The following is a 21658-nucleotide window of genomic DNA, read 5'->3' on the forward strand; positions in this document are numbered from 1 at the left end:
GGTTGCATTGAGAAGCAGCTATTTAGCTCAGCGAGTGTAGTGAAACAACACTGGGAACAACATGTCCATTTCCTTGCTCTGTGTTCTACAGCCGTCATGATTCTTGCCTTGATTCTCAGACTTGATTCTGCACCTTGAACTTCACATCATGCCTCTTGAACTCTGGACTTAAGTTAGGAGACAATTCACTTGTGCAGCGAGTTTGAATAGGATGGTAATCAGTCTTCCAAAAAAGGTCAAAACCTAATTCATTCTTTTGCTCTGGTTTTGGGGGTCCATAGTTCAATAGCAATAGCAATCACAATCACACCCTCTAGTGACCAAAAAGCAATTTATAATATCTTGTCAATGAAAAGTAAACCAATTAAAACAAAAGGTATTGAATCATAATTTTTCATAGCTCCAATCCAATCCACACACAGAGAGATAAGCAGAAAAATAATCTCATGGGAAATTTGGCAAAAAGAAAAAGGATCAAGTCCCAAAAATCCAAACACTGTTACAACAAATATGTAAAATATATGAAACTTTCATAAAGATTTTATAGTTCAGTTCCCATCAAGAAAAAAAGACATTAAAAGAGTCACTTTTGTTTTCTTTGCTTTAGAAGTCTCCATCTACCAAACAGTTCTAATAAAAATAATAAGTCGGGAAAGGTTGGAAAGCAGTAAGAGAGAGGAGGTATACCCTATCAAAATAGAGAAGGAAGGAAGGAAGGAAGGAAGGAAGGAAGGAAGGAAGGAAGGAAGGAAGGAAGGAAGGAAGAGAAAGAAAGAAAGAAAGAAAGAAAGAAAGAAAGAAAGGAAGGAAGGAAGAAAGAAAGAAAGAAAGGAAGGAAGGAAGGAAGGAAGGAAGGAAGGAAAGAAAGAAAGAAAGAAAGAAAGAAAGAAAGAAAGAAAGAAAGAAAGAAAGAAGGAAGGAAGGAAGGAAGGAGGAAGGAAGGAAGGAAGCAGCAGATTTCAAAATAGAAGATATGGTTGTTAATAAAAAAAATATGAAAATATAAGATTAACTAGAGCCATGCCATTGCTTAATTGTTCTTAGTGTCACGAAGCTTCTTCATCAAGTACTGGAAAACTGCTATCAAATCACCCCTAACCCTTTTCTTCCTTAGACTAGAATATCTAGTTACATCAATTGTTTATCTTACACTTCAGCCACCAGACCCCTTATCGTGTTTTTTTCCTTTATTACACTCTTTTAGGATTTCAACATCTTTTTTGTATTATGTGACCAGATTTGGATGCAGTATTCCAAGTGTGGTCTAAGCAGAGCAGTACAAAGCAGTACAATCATTTCATGTGATTATGAAACTATTCCACTGCTAACTCATGCATAAATGGTGGTCTACTAGGACACCTAGACCTCTTTCAAAACTGCTATTATTGAGCCAGGTACCACCTATTCTATACCTATGTATTTTGTTTCTTTTGCCTAAGTGTAAAACCTTACTATTCTCACCACAGAATTGCATTTTGTTGGATAAGGCCTATTGTTCAAGCTTGTCAAGGTCCTGCTGGATGTTAGCTACTCCCTGCAGTTTGGTGTAATCTGCAAAATTGATGAGTTCCTTGCTATCCCTTTATCAAGAGCATTTATGACGATGTTGAAGAGTATTGTTGCAAAGACAAAAGCTTGAGGTAACCAATTCCATGCTTCCCTCCATGTACAGTTGTGTGAAAAGGTAAGTATACTCTCTTTGAGCTGTATGGTTGAGTTGTATGGTTTTACATAGCAGGATATAGCAAAAAATATATGTTAAATGCTTGTTAACTATTTAGATTACCTTTCTAGGCCCCAAACATGGGACAAACCTTTATTTCCTGTTTCGGCCTAACCGAAGGCCATCGACAGGCAGTAGTCACAACAGTGACAGCTCATATTTGTGTAAATTTTAGATTGTTAACAAAGAATTAAAGGGAGACTGATATGCATTTCAAACTTATTTGTTTTCATCAGTCAGCCATACCCATCTGAGATTCGAACCTGGGCTGATTGCACATTAGGCAGTTGTTTTAACCTCTAGGTCACAAGCTCTATCTCACTTTGTTAGCTGAGAAGCAAGGGAGATATGTGTTAAATGCTTGTTAACTATGTAGATTACCTTGCTAGGCCCCAAACATGGGACAAATCTTTATTTCTATATATATATTATACATCCTCTCAAAAGTCCTGGTGGGACCACGTCCCCGCCCTACCTGCCAGTAAGCCACACTGGAGACACAGTTGTCCTGAGGGATCTGACCCCAGGATCTAGGCAGTTCAGCTCCTATCGCAGCAAGAAAGTCAGTGACTAGAACCTCACCGAACTACCACCATGGCCAAGCTAGGCAGACTAAATGAATTCGATGTCTCCCACCCAGAGCAGTGGAGCTCTTATGTCTCCAGGATGGACAACTACCTGAGGGCCAACAAGGTTAGAGAAGATGGGTTGAAAGCGGCAACTCTACTCTGCGCATGTAGACAGGCTACATTCGACATAGCCAAGAATCTGATAGTGCCAGCAAGCACTGAGTCAGTAACCTATGCAGACTTAAAGAAGAGGCTGAAAGAGAACTTTGAACCGAAGCTGTCTGTAAACACTTGGTGTCACGCCTTTGAACAACGGGAGCAAAAGTCAGGAGAATCAGTAGCAGAGTTCGTGGCAGCACTTTGTCAAGCGTCACATCACTGTGAATTCCCTGACTTGGAGGATTGTCTCAGAGACAGACTCGTTTGTGGACTGCTGAACAGAGAGTTGCAGCATCGCCTTTTTGCCATGGAGAATCTGATCTTCCAAGACACTCTGAAGGAGGTCATGGGAGATGAGGCTGTAGGTGGGGCGGTGAAGGCTCTCTGGCTGCAGAAGACACACTCCAGCCCTGCAGCAATACATTTGGAGACTACTGAGAGACCAGCTGAATCAGAAGAAGATGATGAGATTGACCAGTTGCCAAAGGAGCCATATAGACGGCATCATGCAATGGAACAAGCTATCTTCCCTTTGAATTGCGCTAGCTGCAGAAGACAACATAAAAGAACTAGTGCAGGTTTCACACAGCTGTGTGCCATGCCTGTGGGAAGCAGGGCCACATCACCAGGGTCTGTAGAGGTCACCAGAGAGAAGCTGGCAATGCAGACATACCTCAGAAAGGTAAATGGGCCACGGGACAGAAAAATATTGGTACTACTCAGGGAGGGGAAGTATCTTTTACTTAATATAAATTAATATACTACTACTTAATATAAATTATGATGTTATTTGCCTGCAAGGAACCCATATTAAAAAAGATATTAAATATTGGATAAATAAAGTTTAGATGAATAATTTATAACACTAAATTTAGGAAAAAAAGACTAATGGAGTGGATTGTAGTTTGTTTAGATTGATGAGCAGGTGGCCATGGAAGGCCTGACCCACATGATTAAATCTTGTGCTGTTATGTGCAACGTGATATTTTCTTCCCTCCCATTTAATGGACCAACTATAATCATTTTGATATCAAAATAAGTCTATGTTGGGTATTGGAATGGTATTATGACCCCTCTGTTAATATATGTTCAGACAAAGAAATTAAACATAATCAGGGCAAGATTCCATTTTTTGTTTTGTTTTACTATATGGAGAAATTGGTAGATTTTTGGACAAAAATGGTTGTGCAAGACAATATATATTTTATGAGAAAGATATCAATTGTTTACAAGATTAAATACAGTATGGTAAGGACTTCAAAAGACTTCTGAATTAATTGTTCTTACTATCAGGAAATTTCTTCTTATTTCTAGGTTGGACTTCTCTTTAATGATTTTCCATCCATAACTTTTTATCCTGCCCTCAAATGCCTCTCTCTTTCAACTACAAGAAGACAATCATGTCACTCCTGGTCCCTTTCTTTAGACTAGACATACTGTTCATGATATGATTTAATCTCCAGACGCCTTATCATCTTTATTACTCTTCACTGCATTCTTTTGAAGATCACAATATCTTTTTTGTATTATGTGACAAAGAGTGAATACAGTGTTCCAAATGTTGTCTTAGTAGTGCAATATAAAGCAGGACCATCAACTATCCCTCTGTTGATGCAACCTAGGACTATGTTAGCTTCTTTGACAGCTTTAGCACACACCTGGTTGATAACTTGTGGTTTACTAGGACACCTACATCTCTCTCAAAGTTGCTGCTATTGAGCCAGATACCACCTATTCTGTATCTGTGCATTTTGTATCTCTTTCCCAAGTGTAAGGCCTTACTTTTGTAACCACTTAGTTGCATTTTGTTAGATAGAACCCAGTGTTCAACTCTGTCAAGGTGTTTCTGAATCTTGAGTCTGTCTTCTAAAGTGTTAGCTATTCACCCATCTTGGTGTTTTCAGCAGATTTCATGAGTTTCTATCCCATCATCTAGGTCATTTATGAAGAGGTTGGCATGTACTGGGCCTAAGACAGAACCTTGAGGTACTGCTATGCTATTAAGACAAATATGGATTGTTATGTTATTTTAACATAACAATATTAAAACATGGAATGAAATTAGATATGTGAAGATGGAAGAAACTACAAGTGTTGTTGCTGGAAGGAATTGCTGTGATACACTATTTAGTTTTAATCATTACTACCTATTTATTCTGCTTGGAAGCAGATTTGTATATTTCTCAGGAAATTTAAGGAAGAAAAGCATCAAGGCACTATCATGGCATCAAAATTCAAAGCAAATTACAGTCTTTACAAACACACTTCTAGACCCATTTCTCAGGTAAAGGCAGTGCTTTTTTTGTAAATGAAAAAGGTGCCAGAACTCACACATGTCATACAACCCACCTTGCCTACCCTACAAGGTTCCATCCAAAAAAGGTGCCGGAACTCCGTTCTGAGCGTTCTATGAGGAAAAAAGCCCTGGGTAAAGGTAAAGGTAAAGGTTCCCCTGCACATGCGTGCTAGTCGTTTCCAACCTGCACTCACCTACCATTTCCAAGGCATGGTTCTGAGAAAAATAAGGTCCTACACTTAGGCAAGAGAAACCGAATGCACAGGTATAGATTAGATGTTACTTGGCTCCATAGTAGCAAGTATGAGATAGATCTAGGTTTCTTAGTAAACCACTACTTAGGTATGAGACATAAGTGTGCTGCTGCTACCAAAAATTCTAACACAGTCCTATGTTTCATCAATAGAGGGATAGTTTCAAGATCACATGATGTGATAGTATCACTTTATGCTGCACTGATGAAAATGCACATGGAATATTGCATTCAAATCTGGTCAGCAGAATAAAACAAAGATGTTGGGATCCTAAAAAGAGTAGAGGAAAAAAAGAAACAAAGATGATAAGGGGTCTGGAGACTAAAACATAAACTGAACAATTGGAAGAACTAGGTATGTATAGTCTAAGGAAGAGAAGTACTAGGCATGCTAAGGTAACAGTCTTTTAGTACTTGAGGGGCTGTCATAGAGAAGAGGGACTCAACGTATTCTCCAAAGCACCTGAGGGCAGGAAAAGGAGCAATGAGTGGAAGATCATTGAAGAGAAATCTGACCTATACATACATACATACATACATATAGATACATACATATATACATACATACATACATGTGTGTGTGTGTGTGTGTATGTGTGTAGATCTTTGGTTATCCAGGTTTTTCCCACGTAGAATTGGAGGTATCAGGCCCTATATATATACAAAGAAAGAACACAGCCCATAAACTATCCCATTAATTCTTTAATGTCCAAAGAGGCCATACAAAATCTAGTAAAATTCCATATTTGTATATACTGTAGCAACTCTTTCAGATTTGGTCAATATATACATAGAATAGAATAGAACCAGAAGGGACCTTAGAGGTCATCTAGTCCAGCCCCCTGCTTAAACAGGAGAACCTATACCAATTCAGACAAGTGACTGTCCAGTCTCTTCTTAAAAATCTCCATGATTTTTGGAGGCAAGTTGTTCCACTGGTTAATTGTCCTCACTGTCAGGAAGTTTCTCTTTAATTCTAGGTTGCTTGTCTCTTGTTCAGTTTCCAACCATTGTGCTTTGGAGAATAGTTTGATGCCCTCTTCTTTGTGGAAGCCCCTCAAATACTGGAATACTGCTATCATGTCACCCCTATTTCTTATTTTCTTTAGACTAGCCAAATCCAAGTCCTGCAGCCATTCTTCATATGTTTTAGTCTCCAGGCATTTGATCATCTTAGTTGCTCTTCTCTGAACTTTTTCCAAAGTCTCAACATCTTTTTTGTGATATGGTGACCAAAATTGACTGTAGTATTCCAGATGTGGTCTTACTATGGACATAATCTAAATTAATCTAAATTTCCGTTCATGTAATCATCATTAATCTTAAACTGGATAGGACACTTCCATTCTTTGATCTTGAAACAGATCTCCTTTTAAAGTCTTCTTTTCTCCATATCACACTTTGTGTATGAATGGAGTTAAATCACGGTCAGGGAGATATTTTCAAATTTGTACAAAATAAATTAATATACAAACAAAAACTCCACAGAAACACTTCAGGAATATTATAATGATATTTTATTAAATATGAATACAAAAAGACAACTATTTTTCTTTCCTTATTAAATGTTCTTTCTTGTTCATCTCAGGCCTAAATAAAATGATATACAATTTGGGGGAAAATATACATCCCAGTAAACCACCACTGGAGGATAAGATAGAAAAGATCTCCACAGCTACCATGTATTTCCCTTTAGTGCTCAGGTACGTTGGAACAAATGACAGCCAAACGCTGCAAAAGACCAACATACTGAAAGTGATGAACTTGGCCTCATTGAAACTGCTGGGCAGCTTCCTGGCTTGGAAAGCAATGTTAAAGCTGACAACAGCCAGGAAGCCCATATAACCCAGGACACAGTAAAACATGATCACTGAGCCCTCATTGCATTCCATTATGATTTCTCCCTTCAGTGAGTGCAGGTCTGTATCTGGGAAAGGGGGAGAGGTACTCAGCCAAACAGTGCAAATTCCCACCTGGATGAAGGAACCCAAAAGGACAATAAAATTAGCCAGTCCTTTCCCTACCCACTTCCTCATTTTGGATCCTGGTTTGGTTGCCACAAATGCCATAATCACAGTCATGGTTTTTGCCAATACAGACGAAAGGGCCACTGAGAAGATAATGCCAAAAGTCATTTGTCGGAGAAGGCAGGTCATCTTTTCAGGTCTTCCCATGAAGAGGAAGGAGCAGAGGAAGCAGAGGAGAAGGGAGAGGAGGAGGATACAACTGAGGCTCCAGTTGTTGGCTCTGACAATTGGAGTCTCTCGATGCCTCCAAAATATTCCAAGCACACAGACTGTAATCAAAGAAAAAAAGATAACCAATGTAACAAAGAGGATTCCCAAAGATTCATTGTAAGAGAGATAGGTAAACACTTTGGGAATACATTGATTTTGAATATTGTTGGGATACTCATTTTCTGGACATTTCATACAGACATCCATATCTGGAAAAAAGAAAAAAGAAGTTATCTTTTCAATATACCAAACTTTCTATCAATCTAGATTCAATTGGTGTTGAATCATGTTACCTATTTTATGAAGAAAGGATAGAAATTATTTTAATACAAAAAGAAACATCAGTCTTATAACATAAATTTAAGCCTGAGAATCTTCATTATGCATACATGGTGTTGATTGAAAATCAAAAGCAAAGATAAGTGTTTTCTGTCCCTCCCTTCATTTGTAAAATGATGGGTTTACTAATAGATTTGGTGAGACCTGGTTCAAAAACAGCAACTATGAGAGGGACCTTGGAGTCCTAGTGGACAATCACTTGACTATGAGCCAGCAGTGTGCAGCAGCAGCCAAAAAAGATAATACAATCCTGGGTTGTATAAACAGAGGCATAGAATCAAGACTACACAAAGTATTAGTACCACTTTTTAAAACACTAGTAAGACCACACCTGGAATACTGCAGCCAATTTTGGTCACCATACTATAAAAAAGATGTTGAGACCTTGGAAAAAGTTCAGGTAGTCCTCAATTTATGACCACAATTGACCCCCAAATTTCTGTTTCTAAGTGATACAGTTATTAAGTTAGTTTTTGCCCCATTTTAAAACCTTTCTTGTTAAGTGAATCACTATAGTAGTTAAGTTAGTAGCACATTTATTAAGTAAATCTGGTTTCTCTAATGACTTTGCTTGTAAGAATGACACAAAATTGAGGATCCCATGACCCCAGGATATCCCAACTATCTTAAATATGAATCAGTTGTAAGTTTTAAAAACTCCTTTTTCAATGCTGTTGTAACTTGAACAATCACTAAATGAACTATTGTAAGTCAAGGACTACCTTTATACATGCAAGAAAAGGAGATAAATGACACAGCAAGAGACAGAGCAAGAGAGGAGAGAATATTATAAGCGTGGAGGGGGACTTTTTCTTGTCTTGTGTTGTGTTTGCTTTTGTTCTCCTTAAATAGATCAGAGCACTGGACTGGATTTTTGCTGGTCAGTTAGCCAAAGTCCTCACATCTTTTGTCCCACCTGTTTCAGCAGAGATCTGACCCTCTGAACATGGCGCACAATCATAGCAACAAAATTTCTTTCCTTCCTTCTTCTTTCTCCTGGAGCCTGGAGAGCAGTGGTCATTGCACACAGAAATAGGAAGGCCCTGAACAGCAATATATATGAAAGAATCAAAGGATAAAATATTTGTATTAATAGAGCTGTCCTAAATATGAACCCACAACCAGGATGAAGAAGCAGAAGAAGATGAAAATGAAGAAACTTGAGTTAAAGGGAAATAATTGGCATTGACTTCTTTGGATATTCTAGTGGAGAATCTGGAATGGCAGAAAGTTATGCTTTCACAGGATCTTACAGATGTACAGATTGCTCCTAATGAATTCTTTAGTTGATACTTTTTATGAACCTGAGCAAATGGAATCCAGGTTCTTTTGCAGTCAGAATGTTAAAAAACAAAATGTGGCACTACAGGTAGTCCCTGACTTATAATCACTATGGGGTGCAGAATTTCAGTGATAAGATGTTGCTCTTGGAGTCAGGACACTATGTCAACGCTGCTAACATCAGATGCTCTTGCTTTGACAACAGATGGAAATGCAGCCATTTACTCTATTGCTTTTACAATTAGTTGCTGCTGGGAGGGGGAATAGGGATGAGAGTCCAGCTAGTCATAACAATAATAACTTAGTTGTGGGAACCCAAGGACATTGGGCCCAGAGCTAGAGTGTTTTGACGGGCTGCAGAGCTGGGGAGAAAGCCCCCACCTCAAGCTAATTGGGGAATGTGATTTATGATTGGTTATTGGAGGAGGGAATTACACTTTGTTACTTTGTATCCAGAGGAGGGGAATTTAGTTTCTGGTTTCAACTATGTAGTGCTGATACCTTGTTTCTTAAATAAAAGATTCTTTAAGATAAACAATGCCTCAAAGTTCTTTTGAAAAGTTTCATCTGTTGGAACCATGACACATTATGTGAAAAGTTAAAACTTCAAAAAATTCTTCAAATCATGGTCATGTGACCATGAGAAACGTCAGTGGTTCATAAATCTGAGTCAGTTGCTGTGTGCCTGAAATGTAATCATGCAACAACAATGGAGGCAGAAGCATTGAGGACAGGCCATAAATAACTTTTTTTCAATCCATTTTAAATCTGAAAGGATCTTAAGTGACTGGTCATAGGTCTGGAGCTATCTGCAGTTATACTGGCAACTTTTGTTTCCAAGCACAATTAGAAGCATTTGCCACAAACCTGCCATAGACACGGCAGTGTTCAATTGCATATATAGAAAAATTTTATACCACATCAGCTTGAAAAGCCCCAAGAAACCAAGAAATCATTTTCTTCAATTACTGCTATGTATTTGACAATTGCTCCAAATAGTGTTTTACTTTTCTTATTAGTTGACAATCTACAGCTTCTTTTCACCTGGTTAAAGCTTCTGTGCCATACAATTTGATTGTCATTAAGAGTTAATTCTCTGCCTGATGGAGCCCGAGGTTCCAATGTTCCAACTTTGACTCGAGAAAAGGAATTATTGGGGAAAGTAATCCAGTTTACAACATCAAAACCTGTAATCAGTTCTCTGTTTTCATCAAATGTAATAGAGTCTCCCATACTGTTGTTGAATACGATGCTTTTCAAGTAAGAGTTAAACTATATTTTAAAAAAATGAAAGAAATTAACAGCAAGACATTGAAATCAAACAACTACAGAAAATTATTGCAAGCTGATCTATCCTACTTTGAAAAACACAAATGAAGAGTGAGGGTTTCTCCAAGTTGGTGTTGACTGCTATCTGGACAAGACTCTGCAGTTCTTTTGGCAAGATGTCCAGAATTGGTTTGTCATTACAATCTGGATTTGTGTCTAATAAGGAGTAGAAGAAACATTTCCCTATTTCTAGCCTAGTGCCTTAACCACCACACCAAACTAGTTGTCATAATATATGTTTCATATTTTATAATTACAGCCTCTCTCTTTCAGCTCATCAACATGTTAGCCCCTCTTTTTTTAAAAAAATACTAAGCATAGTTGCTATCTTCAAGGCAGAGATTTATACTGTACAAATTATAATGGTGTTATGACAGATACCTGTCTGCAAGAATTTTCAGGAGTGTGAGGGCATTTAACTGACAGGTTTTGGCTACATAGAATCTGAATGCACATCAGAACGAATACTCAGATAGTGATTTGCAAATTCCATGACAAAGTGGCCAGTACTCATTGAACACAAAGATCATCTAAAATTAATAACCCACCCTGAACTTTAGAAGGCATGGTTACCTTTTCTACATTCTGACCTTCCAAAATAACCCAAAAAGAAACTATATTATTCTTTTGCACTTCCACAACATCACTTCATAGTCTGCTTTGTTCTCCGTGGCTCATAGAATTCAAAACAAAGTAACATGTAAAACTATAGCTCCTAGGGAAAACAATAATGCCCAACTTTGGATAAAGGCTATGGACCCAGTAAATTCTACAGAATAGAAGACCACTTCCTTCTAAACCAAAGATAATATTTTAAATTAATAGTTATGAAATTCCTAATTAGGAGAAATATCCCCATAATACTACTACTAATGTAAAAACTTTAATTTTCTTCAAGAGGAAGTTTTTTTATTCAATAAAATTGATTTGTATAACAGTGCTGTGTAACATTATTCCCAGTAGCTTTATGTGTAACATCATTCCCACTACATAATGGCACAACTAACAAACAATTTTTATGTATTAGAAATAAAATAAAATACCTGCCATGGTTTTAAATCCTGAAATATTACTTCTTCTGTTCCTATTGCATTTCTATACCTTGATCTGGACTTGAGTAAGACATGCAAAGAATGTGCCATAATATGTACGGCATTATAAACATTGTAACTGTGTCCAGTCATCCTCATTTCAAATAATATACTCGGCAGACTCTCTAACTTCTCATCCCTAGTGCACAATACCTTGTTATCTTCATTTATACTGGAAATGTGTAATGGGCAGTCAAATGCCTGCTCCCAAAAATTCTGAATGAAATTGTCTTCTTTCACCCAAGATGGCCTTACAGTCTGAAGAAATTCTTGGAATCCAGGTGGCTCTTTTGAGCGAACTGCAAATGATAGAGCACCATGGAAACTCTGTATATCCCAAAGTCTCTGAATAGACAATGATTCAAAATTCCAATGGGATGTAATAATCCACACTTTACCCAAAGGTTGGAGTGAAGTCCAAGATGCTACAAAGATGATCACTCTCAGATTTTCCATGGCTGGGATTAGGGCATAGATTAAACACACTTTGACTTTATCCTCCATAAAGAGTTGATCATATCTTAACTCCATTGACATCAAGTGTATATATTCATCTATATATCCCTTCGGTGGTGTTCTAAGAATGAAAGCATAACATATGCTGTTTTGAGAAAGCAACGGTTCAATTTTCTGCAAAAACATGTCCCCATAATCATCATCCACAGCCAAGACACCAATCCATATCCATCCAAAATGTTGAAGTAATCGAATAACCCCAGTGAATTGATGCATTTCATTTGGGACCATCTGGTACAAGGATGGAAATATATTTTTTTCATCATGTACTGGAGAAAATGTTCCGAAGGTCAGCTGAAAGGCATTATATATCAAATAATGAACCATTATGTGAGATTAAGAAATTTTTTTATCTTTATGATAACTAAGGCAAAAAATGGCACTGAAGTGTTGCTGGAAATTATGTAGTCATTTCTTATATTTGCACTACTATATCAGTGACAAGGATTGCCTATGTTTTTCTAAGCCCATTTTAACTGACTGTGGAAATGCTTAAAACATAGCCTAAGATCAAAGCCAGGCGTATATGATATGTAAAAAATTTTTAGTTTGACTACCTGAAGAGAGTCCAGCAGCATGTAGGAAAGACAGAGTATTTTCTGTAGTGATCCAACCACTTTGAAACTCAATGCCAACAGGAGTTTGCTAATCTTCCATATTTGGGGGAAACTGCAAAGACTTTTTGGTGTCTAAATATTTAATCATCCATACAGTTTATTCATATTTATACTAATTGAATCTACTGTACAATGCAGAAGATTGACTCAAACTTCTATCCTTCCTTGGTCAGTAAAATGAGAACCAAATTGTTGGGGGCAATACGTTGACTCTGAAAAACATAGAGGGCTGTAAAGCACTGTAAACTGGTATATGAGGGCAAGTCAGAAATTATCCTCCATTTGGTTATCAATGACAGAAACTAGCAGATGCAGAACTTTTATTATACACATTAGAAAACTACAACATTACATTACTTTTTGACATAATCGCCATTCAAATTGAGGCACTTGTCATAACATCTTACAAGATTTGAAATCCCTTAGTAGTAGTTGCTCAGTGCAGAATCTGGGCTATAGAGGGGTTGATCAAAAACATTTCAACAGAACTGCTTCAAAAGTTCTTGGATGCATCTAGCTGTGTGAGGGTGAGCATTATCATGAACCAACACCACACTGCAAATCAGCATGCCCCTACGATTGTTATGGATGGTTCATCTGAGTTTTCATAACGTTTCACAATAGACTTCTGAATTGATGGTTGAACCATTCTCCATGAACTTCACTAGCAGTACTCCTTTGGCATCTTCACATTTGGCAGGATTTTCTATGGCACCACTTCTGGTGTTGTGTTGGTTCACGATAATGCTTGCCTGCACACCACTAGAGACACTCAAGAACTTTTGAAGCAGTTCCGTTGAGATGTTTTTGATAACTGCCTTTATAGCCCAGATTTGGCATCGAGCAACTACTACTAAGAAGTTTCAAACCTCAATTTGAATGGCAACTATATTGAAAAGTAATGTAATGTTGTAATCTTTTATAATGTGTATAATAAAAGTTCTGTATCAGCGAGTGTCTGTCATTGATAACCAAATGGAAGATTATTTCCTAATTGCCCTCATATAAGTCTAAATGCTATTGCTATTCTTCTAGATTTTCCCCTGTGAACATCAGTTCTGAAAAGGGGTCTAAAAGTACTTTAAGAATGGAAGGAATTAAAGAAACGTGGGATTTCTACTGAGAGATCTCAAGATCTACCTGTGGAATCTTGTAGTTGGCAAGAACTGTGGCCATGGTGAATGAAGTCTCTGTCATACGTCCTCCAATGGCGGCGATAAATGTTTTCTTTAAATCACAGGTAAAGTTGGGAACAAACTTCTGCTGTGTAGAAAGTAAGCTCAGGATCGCCTTATAGGTTATCCTTGCAGGGAAGTAGTTGTTCACAATGTGGAAACCCAAAGTGATATTCGGTAAGACCTCAGGGTTCCTATTGATCTCTTTGACAGCAAACACCAAAGCAAGGATATGCTGATACACATTTAGTGCATAACTGCAATAAAAACTATCAATGTAATTAAACAATATAAAAAGTGTATCCTATACTTCTCTTATACTTGTATACTCAGACCTATAATACTTTAGGACATTAAGAGCTCCAGACAATGACATGCTAGCAGTAGGGCAATTTTTTCTCCCTGCTGACACACAACTGACTTTACTGCCAAAGCCAATTTTTGGGAACACACTGCCCAGATTTGAATGGGAGCAGCTAGGAACTAACCATGATGGCCTTCAGATGACTACATACTTGCGTGAGAAGTGAAGTCTAGAGGTTTGCGATTCTCAGTAAAAGAAGCCAGAGGGAGTTCAGTCTCTATCTTTTCTAACTGCTGCTTGTATTAGACATGGCTCTGTTTTTACCTTTTGAAGTTTAATTGTTAATCACCTAGATCAGGGGTGTCAAACTGCCGGCCCGCGGGCCGGAGCCTCACGGAGAAACCACGCCCATCCCATTTTCGGCAATGGGAAAAAGTTTTGATACGTCGCACGATGTCACGTGACGTCGCAAGTTTGGCATGCCTGACCTAGATGGATGCTGATTTCCTCTATACCCCTTTGCTTGATTGCAAATGTAAACTTTCATTGCTTTACTCCAGAATTTTAAAATACGGTACTTTCTCATTTGCTGCAAGGAACTAAGTGGCATGAGGGATTATTTTTCTTTCCAGTGAAAGTGACTTGAGCTGATTTATACTGGATTTTTACTCTAAGAATTTTCCATTTTATTAGTCTGTCTAAAATAACTCATTTGCTTTTGCATATATTCTTGCTTTTTATTCTACAAAATACAGGAACTTTCTCTTTTCTCTCTTTCTCTACTGTGAGAATTATTCTCTTAGCTAATTCTGTATTAATCTGTTAATGAATATCCATTGTTTCTGTCCTTAAACACTCTGCTTAGAAAGCTTGCCTATAAGACAGATTTAGACTACAGGTGAAACTCGGAAAATTAGAATATCATGCAAAAGTTCATTTATTTCAGTAATGCAACTTAAAAGGGGAAACTTATATATGAGATAGACTCATTACATGCAAAGCAAGATAGTTCAAGCTGTGATTTGTCATAATTGTGATGATTATGGCATACAGCTCATGAAAACCCCAAATCCACAATCTCAGTAAATTAGAATATTGTGAAAAGGTGCAATATTCTAGGCTCAGAGTGTCCCACTCTAATCAGCTAATTAAGCCATAACACCTGCAAAGGGTTCCTGAGCCTTTAAATGATCTCTCAGTCTGGTTCAGTAGGAATCACAATCATGGGGAAGACTGCTGACCTGACAGTTGTGCAGAAAACCATCATTGACACCCTCCGTAAGGAGGGAAAGCCTCAAAAGGTAATTGCAAAAGAAGTTGGATGTTCCCAAAGTGTTGTATCAAAGCACATGAATAGAAAGTTATGTGGAAGGGAAAAGTGTGGAAGAAAAAGGTGCACAAGTAGCAGGGATGACCACAGCCTGGAGAGGATTGTCAGGAAAAGGCCATTCAAAAGTGTTGGGGACTTTCACAAGGAGTGCACGGAGGCTGGAGTCAGTGCATTAAGAGCCACCACACACAGACGGATCCTGGACATGGGCTTCAAATGTCGTATTCCTCTTGTCAAGCCACTCCTGAACAACAACGTCAGAAGCGTCTTACCTGGGCTAAAGAAAAACAGACCTGGTCTGTTGCTCAGTGGTCCAAAGTCCTCTTTTCTGATGAGAGCAACTTTTGCATCTCATTTGGAAACCAAGGACCCAGAGTCTGGAGAGGCACACACTGCAAGATGCTTGAAGTCCAGTGTGAAGTTTCCACAATCTGTGTTGATTTGGAGAGCCATGTCATCTGCTGGGGTTAGTCCACTGTGCTCCATTAAGTCCAGGGTCAACGCAGAGAAATGGGACTCAGATGTGTTAAATGTTAAAGACTTATTGGAAACTTTTGAAAAAACAATGCCAACTTACAAGTTTTAAATGCAAAATTAGATAAAATGTTACATGAATTCCTAATGATTTCACATCATCCCAAAGAAGACATCCAGATATAGAAGACATCTAGATTTAGGCAAAAATAGTTAAATCAGTTATGCAATTAGATGGAATGGAAATTAATTTGATGTTAACAGATCACAATAGTAATGGGGGACTTTACAGTAATTACCCTGATATCAACTGGGAGACAAACTCTGCACCAAGTGGAAGATCAAACAGATTCCTGACAAACCTAGCAGACAACTTTCTTTCCCAAAAAGTAGAGAAGGGAACTAGGGGATTAGCCATATTGGATTTAATTCTCACGATAAGAGATGAAATGATAGAAAATGTCGAAGCCACAGGAACCTTGGGGGGAAGTGATCATGAAATATTGGAATTCAACATTCTGGAAGCACAAGCAATAGAACACAGCCAAACTAGAGTCTTGGACTTTAAAAGAGCTAATTTCAATAAAGAGAGACCTTGGGAAGAATTCCATGGATGAGAATCCTAAAGGGGAAAACAACTCAAGAAGCTTGGGAAATTTTGAAAAGTGAGATAACAAAGGCCCAGTCTAGTACAATACCAACAAAGAAGAAAAATAACAGCTCTCAAAAGAAACCAGCATGGCTGCATAAAGAACTCTCTGATAAATTGAAAGATAAAAAGGACAAGTATAAGAATTGGAAAGAGGGGCACATAACTAAGTCAGAATATCAGCAAATAGCCCGTGCCTGCAAAGATGAAGTGAGGAAAGCAAAGGCTCAAAATGAACTAAGGCTTGCGACCAAAGTCAAAAATAACAAAAAAAGCTTCTTTCAACATATAAAAAACAAGAAAAAAGTGAAGGAAATGATTGGTCCATTAGTGGGGGAAAGTGGCAAGAAGGTGACAAGCAATAGGGAGAAAGCAGAACTATTTAACTCGTTTTTTGCATCTGTCTTTACACAAAGGGAAAAAACAGTCCAACCTAGCAAAACCAGTGCCATAAAAAACAGAATAGAAACGCAAGTTAAGATAGGCAAGAAAATGGTAAGTGAACACTTGTCCAGCCTAGACGAGCTCAAATCACTAGGATCAGATGGATTACACCCCAAAGTTCTCAAGAAACTGGCAGTCGTGATCTCAGAACCACTGAACTATATTTTTCAAAGATCCTGGAGCACTGGGGAACTACCAGAGGACTGGAAGAGAGCTGATGTAGTTCTCATCTTCAAAAAAGGGGGAAAAATAGATCCAGGAAACTACAGACGTATCAGCCTGACCTCAATACCTGGGAAGATTCTGGAAAAGATAATCAAACAAGGAATCACCGAATACCTAGAGGCAAACAAAGTCATTACCAAAAGTCAACATCTTATTGCATTCTTTGACCAAGTGACAAAATTAGTGGACCAAAGGAATGCTGTAGATATAATTTACTTGGACTTCAGTAAGGCATTTTATAAAGTAGATCACAACCAACTATTTGATAAGATAGAAAAATGTGGGTTGGACAGCATCACCATCAGATGGATTCGTAGCTGACTGACCAGCCGTACTCAGATTGTAGTCCTCAATGGAACTGCATCTACATGGAAGGAAGTGTGTAGTGGGGTGCCCCAGGGCTCTGTTCTGGGCCCAGTGCTCTTCAACATCTTCATTAACGATTTGGATAAGGGGATAGATGGGGAACTCATCAAATTTGCAGACGACACCAAGGTGGCAGGAATAACCAATACTCGAGAAGATAGGCTTAAAATACAGGAGGATCTGGACAGACTCGAACACTGGCACTATCTAACAAAATGAAATTCAATGGTGAAAAAAGTAAGGTTCTACATTTAGGCAGGAAAAATCAAATGCACAGTTATAGTATAGGTGGTACCTTGCTGAATAGTAGTAACTGTGAGAGGGATCTCGGAGTCCTAGTAGACAATCACTTCAATATGAGCCAGCAGTGTGCTGCGGCTGCCAAAAAAGCCAACACAGTGCTAGGCTGCATTAACAGAGGGATAGAATCAAGATCAAGTGAAGTACTAATACCACTTTACAATGCTTTGGTAAGGCCACACTTGGAATACTGCATCCAGTTTTGGTCACCACGATGTAAAAAAGATGTCAAGACTCTAGAAAGAGTACAGAGAAGAGCAACAAAGATGATTGGGGGACTGGAGGCCAAAACATATACTGTAGGGAATGGTTGCTGGAATTGGGTATGTGTAGTTTAACAAAGAGAAGGGTGAGGGGTGACATGATAGCAGTGTTCCAATATCTCAGGGGCTGCCACAAAGAAGAGGGAGCCAAGCTATTCTCCAAAGCACCTGAAAGCAGGATAAGAAGCAACGGATGGAAACTAGTCCAGGAGAGAAGCAACCTAGAACTAAGGAGAAACTTCCTGACAGTTAGAACAATTAACCAGTGGAACAACCTGCCTCGAGAAGTGGTGAATGCTCCAACACTGGAAGTTTTTAAGAAGAGACTGGACAGCCATTTGTCTGAAATAGTATAGGGTTTCCTGCCTGAGCAGGGGGTTGGACTAGATGACTTCCAAGGTCCCTTCCAACATTTATTATTATTATTATTATTATTATTATTATTATTATTATTATTATTATTATTATTATTATTATTATTATTATTATTATTATTATTATATGAGTTTTCTTTGAGTTTTCTTTGAGTTTTCTTTGAAAACTAAACACTTGCTAGAGCAGGTTGAAAGTGGCATTAATGAAGTGGACCATCTCAGAAAAGCTGATGGAGTCTGCAAAATAGAGCAATTACATGCAGTCAGAAGACCGCTGTTACGAGACATTGTGTCCCATTATTCAGGAAAATTTATTGAACAACCAATGCTGTGGAAATATCTTCAATGGAGTCTCACATCCTTTGGAAGCAAAAAGTTGTTTGAAAATATTCCACTTACTGTATATTGTTAAAGAAAAGTAAAGAGGACAAACTGGAAGGAGTTGTTTTTATTATTAAGAATCACTCAATGGTATTAGATCCTGAACAGAGATGATAGTTGTGGTGGATTGCTGAGAGATTAGAAGCTAGTTGTGAATTTTCTGCAAATAAAATACCATAATGGATTGTTAATAGCTAAATTGCAATTTAGCTTTGTTGGGATTACTTGTCAATTGTTTTTTATACAGTAGATAGAGGGTAGGTCAAATTGGCTGACTAATCATCGATTTCCATATTTGTAATATTTTAATGTTGTATATTAACTTTTCTAATATAGATTTAGAAGTTCAGAAATTGTGGAGCAGTTTTGCCAGGTGGGAACAATTATTATTGCTGAAAAATATCTATCAGTATTCAATTGGAGGGAACATTTTGTGTATAGGTTTAATATTTTGTCCTATACACTTTTTTTTTTGGTCTTTGTTTTGTATTCTTTTTTTCTTTTTTTGATTTTCTGCTCTGACATGGGAAACAAATAAGAAAAAGAATATTACTCCTATCAGAGTAATACTGGAATATTTTATGATGATTAGAAGAGAAAGGCTTCAAATGACACTTCTCTATTTACTACGGTATTCAACATGATATTTTGAAGGTAGGTTAGGAGCACTGCTATTAATAGCTTGACAAATTATCATCAACAATTACAATTTTTTAAGAATCACAAAGTGAACATCAAAAGAATCTTATATGGATTTGGTTCAGTTTATAAAGGCACATGGAGTTTTCTACTCAGCAGCCAATTTTTTACACTTCAATTAAGAGAAAAATAATGCATAGAATATTCATAATAACGTTATGGATATGAAATTTTTAAAACACTTATCACTATAATCCTGGTGCTTTTCTCTCCCCCCCCCCCAATTATTTTACATTTATTAATCTGAAAATAGAATTCCTTACATCACTTCATTGATCAATGTCTGAGTGGGATCTTCCGTGAAGGAGGGGCTGTTGTGAAAGAAAAAGGCTTGAGAGGTAATTGTCCCCAAAATAACATTTCCTGGCTGAGCAAAGTGATGGGGTATAGGAAGTGGGTCATCAGGTATGCTACAATCGATAGCATATGATTTGGATGTAATACAGAGCAGGAATACAAAGAGCAGCATTCTTGTCACACCCATCCTATTATTGATAATGGTTTCTATAGAAGAAAAATATCCTAGCTCCAGGATAAACTGCATGGCATCATTTTTCATTATCCTTATATATATGGCCAATAAAACATTTGCAACTCTACTGGAATATTTCAGTTTTGGATCGTCTGTGCTTGTTTCAGTTTTTTTAATGTGTTTTGAACTAATGCCACTTTTTAAAAAGTGTTTTATATTTCAGAAGCTATTCTGCAATTTTCATTTCTTGCTTGGAAGGAAAAAGTGGGATGATTTCCTCATTGCTTTTAAGTTAATAAAATTCTGCATGGATCACCACATTTACAGGCAACAAAGTTTCTGTTTGTTCATTTTTTCCATGATCTCTTCACATAGTAAAGATAAATCTCTTTATCTAAAAGTGATTTGAGCAATCAGTACACAGGGAGAAAATTTCTCAGTATATATCTTACAAAGTACATCCTCCTATTTATGAACATTAGGAGAGGAAATAGGAAAGGGGAGAAGAAAAAAGGAGAAAAAATTACAGAAATGTTAAGAATAAAATGCAGATAAAACAGCTTGAAAGATCAAATGAAGATTAGAACAGAAATGCTTCAAATGATAGCTCTCTATATACTAGTCAACAAATTATATTTTGAAGATAGGAATAAGCACTCCTATTATTAGGTTTTCTGAAAATTGAGTTCAGTAAGCTAAAGAAGGGAACTGTAATTTTGATGATTGGGGAAATAATCAAGTTCTTTTCAATTCTTTATATTTTGCGCATCTCTCCTGAGAAAAGAGCTAGAAGTCTGTATTCAATTACTGTAATTTGCTTTTATTTTTTTTACACCATGAAAGTACCATGAGCCTTTCTTATCAAATTTTCTGAGAAATATTTAAGTCCAACTACATGTACAATAAATTGATTTAAGCAATTAAAACTGAAAAATATACTAGGTAAAATATTCATTTTCATAAATACATCAATCAGCCCTAACTTGTCTATCAAAATAAAAAAAATTAATTCAATTATTTTAATATTTATCTGAGAAGTTTTGTCCAGTTGTGGGGTGATCACTGCATTCCAATCACCCATCAAACACCAAATTTCATATGAAATCCTATTAGATTGTTTATAAAACACTGCTTTGTCCTCAGTTGGGACATTAATTCTCAGTATCAATACCTTAGTTCCATCCCAGCCAATCTCTAATGCTCATCAGTCAATGCAATTCCTGTGTTCGTACACAAAACATCTTTCTTTCTTTCTTTCTTTCTTTCTTTCTTTCTTTCTTTCTTTCTTTCTTTCTTTCTTTTTTCTTTCTGAAATACATTCTTCAAGTATTTGTGTCTTTCTTTTAAATTGTGATGGAAGGTGCAACTGCAGAAGCAAATTTGGAGAGTTTGGGTAATGCAATGATTTCTCAACATAGGGAGTTAAAAGTTTAGTAAGTTGGGCTATACTTAGTTATGGAGGGGGATCATGCCATGTGTAATCAGATCCAATTTCAAAAGCTGGCCATCTATTGCCAGGCATGAAATTATCAGACACAAAAGTCCAAGTCTACATGTTAATTTCCAAATAAAATTATTTATTTCTTATGCCCATTCAATGGAATCTAGTCACTAATGGTTAGCACTAATTTAGCAATAATAGCAGTTAATGGAATTCAAGAGGTGCTGGACTTAGTCCATTTGTGACTATACAATTACTCTAAGCTAATTCCTGTTGTGGCAAGCTGTGCCACTTCTCCTATAGTAATCTCTTAACCATTGCAAACTCTATAAAGTTAGCAATTGTCTCTAA

At 37.3% G+C, this 21658-nt stretch overlaps 1 protein-coding gene across 1 annotated transcript; it reads right to left on the reverse strand.

Annotated features, from left to right (window-relative positions):
* Nucleotides 1-6544: 6544 nt before the first annotated feature.
* On the reverse strand, nucleotides 6545-19953 carry LOC310649165 (vomeronasal type-2 receptor 26-like; the record flags this gene model as incomplete). Its single annotated transcript, XM_083377473.1, has 6 exons — nucleotides 6545-7446; nucleotides 8493-8619; nucleotides 9902-10129; nucleotides 11230-12087; nucleotides 13551-13842; nucleotides 19658-19953. The coding sequence occupies 6 exons, from the start codon at nucleotides 19951-19953 to the stop codon at nucleotides 6545-6547; spliced, it is 2703 nt and encodes a 900-aa protein (XP_083233599.1).
* Nucleotides 19954-21658: the final 1705 nt, after the last annotated feature.

The sequence above is a fragment of the Vipera ursinii genome (genome assembly GCF_947247035.1).
Source record: "Vipera ursinii genome assembly, chromosome: Z".
Classification (NCBI taxonomy): Eukaryota; Metazoa; Chordata; class Lepidosauria; order Squamata; family Viperidae; genus Vipera; species Vipera ursinii.